General features: G+C 40.0%; 1 protein-coding gene across 1 annotated transcript in view; it reads right to left on the bottom strand.

Moving 5' to 3' along the window:
- Window positions 1-930: 930 nt before the first annotated feature.
- Window positions 931-3,299, bottom strand: part of clasp2 (cytoplasmic linker associated protein 2) — a gene marked incomplete in the record, with an annotated part of 48,967 nt that continues 46,598 nt past the window's right edge. Inside the window, 2 exon segments of the mRNA XM_035681003.1 lie at window positions 931-2,422; window positions 2,834-2,997. Coding sequence (XP_035536896.1) covers window positions 2,345-2,422; window positions 2,834-2,997 — 242 coding nt within the window.

Genomic DNA, 3,299 nt, shown 5'->3' with positions numbered 1-3,299 from the left:
GCTTTCACGTGAGTATTTTAACATTGTTAGATCTGAAACAATTAGTCGATTAATCACTTAGTCGTTCAATAGTCGTTCAATATGTGAGGATTTTCTGCTTCTGGGTAATGGTCATGGGATGTATGTATGTCGTAAATTTTATAGAATAAAATCAGCAGAGTAATCGATAACGAGTATTAAAGTATTAAAATAAATTAAAGTGTACTTTGACCAAAGAGGATTTTTTCTTTGAGACACCTAAAGAGTGAAAAGTTTTGAGTGTTTCATGAGGACAAGAAAGCAAACAATTGAGCCAAATCACACACACAAAAACATGCACACATTTTTGTTGGTTTTTTCTTTCAATCTTATCCTTTTTATCATCTGGTGACTCCAGATTAATGATTCTGGGATTATCTCCCTGACACCCAGGTTGGGAACCACTGAAGTAACTTTTAAAACCTCCTCAAGGTACAGCTGTTAGAAAAGAGCAGAGTTAAAAGACCGAGGCATTGCAACAGTTTCAGGTTTTTCTGAAGTAAATGTTTTGAACTCTCCTGGTTTAAGGTACAGCTGGACATATAAGATCTTTAGACGTTATAAGATGCTCTACCACTGATTTGAGGTCAGTCAGATAAGGACAAACAGTTTAATACCAAGCGTCTTCAGTGTTTAATCTCATGGGCAGCGATGGTATTAGTAAAGACCAGCATTTTTAAAATATATCCCCTCTGTCATTAACATTTCTTCTGCTGTCTTTAAATATGTTCTTTTTGTCTTTATTCGATAAGACGGGAGAGGGAGAGGATGACGCGTAGAAAAGGGGCACAGGTCAGGTTTGAGCTCCACCAGGTGAGCTACCAAGGCGTCCTGTGATTAACATTTCTACCCCCTCCTTTTACCGTGGGACTGTTTTTCCACTCCAGAAATGAAAAGAGGCGGGACTTGTCATGATCTGTACAAGTTCTTGATTTTATTGTAAGCACAGCTTTGTAAATGCACGAAGGAAACACAACAGTGAAAACTAGAATGTTACAAGAAGAGGAAGGAAAGAAAGACACAATGAAGAGAAGAGAAGAGGGTGACATGACAGTTTTTTTTCCAGAGCTGTAAATAATACATTTCTACAAATTTCTCAGCTGAGAAAACACAAGTGTGAGATAGAGAGAGAGAAAGAGAGAGAGAGACTACGAGAGAAAATAAAAACAAGGATGGGCACAGGTGCGCTCGTGCACCCCCCCAGGGGACTCTCCTAAATGACACTGTTATTGGATATTCCATTTTAATATCATATATAGATACATATCCACTATGTGATAATAAGCCATGTCCTGTCATATTTCATGTAGTAAGCAGCACGCACCCATCTTCCTCCCCATTTTGCCCAGAAGTAGAGAATCGGAAGAACACCACAGATTTTTCTGAAAGGGGCGGACATTGTTCACATTAATTTAAAACCACAGTTGCACCATTCTGACCGTCAATAGGAGCCCAATAAAAAGTTCTTTTTAAAATTTAGTCTCATGCATAGCCAAGCACACAACGCCTCCTATACTTTGGAATCTGCCTATGTACTGTATTAACTATAAGCAGGCGTGACCCACTGTGACTCGTGTTAGTGCTGCGCAGGGTTTGTTGGTCGTACCTTTTAGGCTAATCAGCACCTTTTTGAAAGAGGGAGTTTATGTGTGTGAGAGAGAAAAAACTCCAGACATTAAAAACTGCTGCAGTAAAACCTCATTGCGTAAAATAAATCCAAACTATGACACAATGTAAATTTACATTCCTGTCTACCTGGCCCCAGTTACTTGCTGTTCAAGAAAAGACACAAGGCGGCACCATTCGTTCGTCTCAGCCGTGTTCTATGAACTTTAACTCCTCCCCCCCGCCAAAAAAAAAAAAAAAAAGAGAACATGCAGTTGCACCACTTCCTGTTGACATCAAGATGTTACTCAGAGGGAATACTGTTGTGTTTGGGATACAAAGGAGCTGGAGAGGACGGACACTTCATATCTTCATCCTTGAGTGATTAGTGACTGGGTGGAGTATGTGACTGTTTATGTTTTAAAGGTTCAGTTCAGTCTGAGATCAGTGGATCCGATGGTCGGGAGAACTACAACACTCCTCTCTTATGCACCACAACTCCCATCTTGCAGTGGGACAGGAAATGTATGAGGACTGTGTACACCTGTGTGGGGGTGTGTGTGTGTGCAAGCGTATGTGTGAATGTTTCCTGTGAGAGAGTGTTAGGATGTGTGTTGTTGTTGTTCTCTGTCTGTGTGAGTGTGAGCTTATGAACAGATGTTTATGTTTGCTGGGTAGAGTTGCAGTTCTGTGGTTGCCCTGTGGGAGGGCGCTGTGTCTCCTATAGGCCCTCTGAAGGGGGTTCACTGCCGCTGGAGCCGGACTGGGCACGCTTGATGTACAGATTCAACAGCTTCAGCTATGGACGGACAGACAGAGGATAGACATGTAAGTGTGTCTCTAGAGGTTGCAATGAAGTCATACAATGTGTGTCTAATGAGGTGAAAATCACTCTCGCTAAACACGTAGTTTCTTGAGCACAATATTATACAAGATCTTTGTCTTTACAAGTTATTGCATCTTAGGAGGTTACTATATGCCATCTTAACTAAATTGTTATTATATGTGGTATATATATGCAAAGAATAGCTGGGCTTAAAAAGGTGCTATGGTATTGCATTAAAATATAAGATAAAGAAAAAGGTGGATGTCTTGCCATACTGGTCTCCTGCTAGGACACAGGAAAGGTGTTTTTATCTTTAGGGGTCATATTTCAACCTGTCAAAAACGTAAGATATTGGTAATACAGGATGCTTATTGGTCAGGTTACCTTGCTGCTGGAGAGTTGGCTGAGGTGCGGTTTGAGGTCCTCTCCGATCACTGCGTAAATGGCCACCAAGCAGAACACACAGGCTTTCCTCACACTGCTCTCAGAGTTGTCGTAACCCTGTTCAACCAGATAAAATAGATTACAAACTTGCGGGACGTTTTGTTCAAAACAAAGGAGTCAGAGAAGCTATACATGTATTAACGTGTGGATTGTTTGTGAGGGCAGAAGGTGCATTTGTTTTATAAAAGAAATAACAAATTAGCCACTTATGGTCAAACTTTACAAAGATCTATAATAACTAAGAACCATTGTTAAAACAAACACTCCACTGTAGAAAATAAAATGAATAATTCATCTTACTTTTACTAAATAACCCCCAACATTGTCCTTAAATAGTGCTAAATTGTGATTTTCAGCATAAAAACATAGTTTTAAATATATGAGTTCTCTCTCTGTGTGTGTGTGT

The sequence above is a fragment of the Morone saxatilis genome, unplaced genomic scaffold (assembly GCF_004916995.1).
Source record: "Morone saxatilis isolate NCDOM2014 unplaced genomic scaffold, NCSU_SB_2.0 Contig9, whole genome shotgun sequence".
Lineage (NCBI taxonomy): Eukaryota > Metazoa > Chordata > Actinopteri > Moronidae > Morone > Morone saxatilis.
The sequence above is the reverse complement of the archived record's forward strand: the minus strand, read 5'-3'. Positions and strand labels throughout refer to the sequence as shown.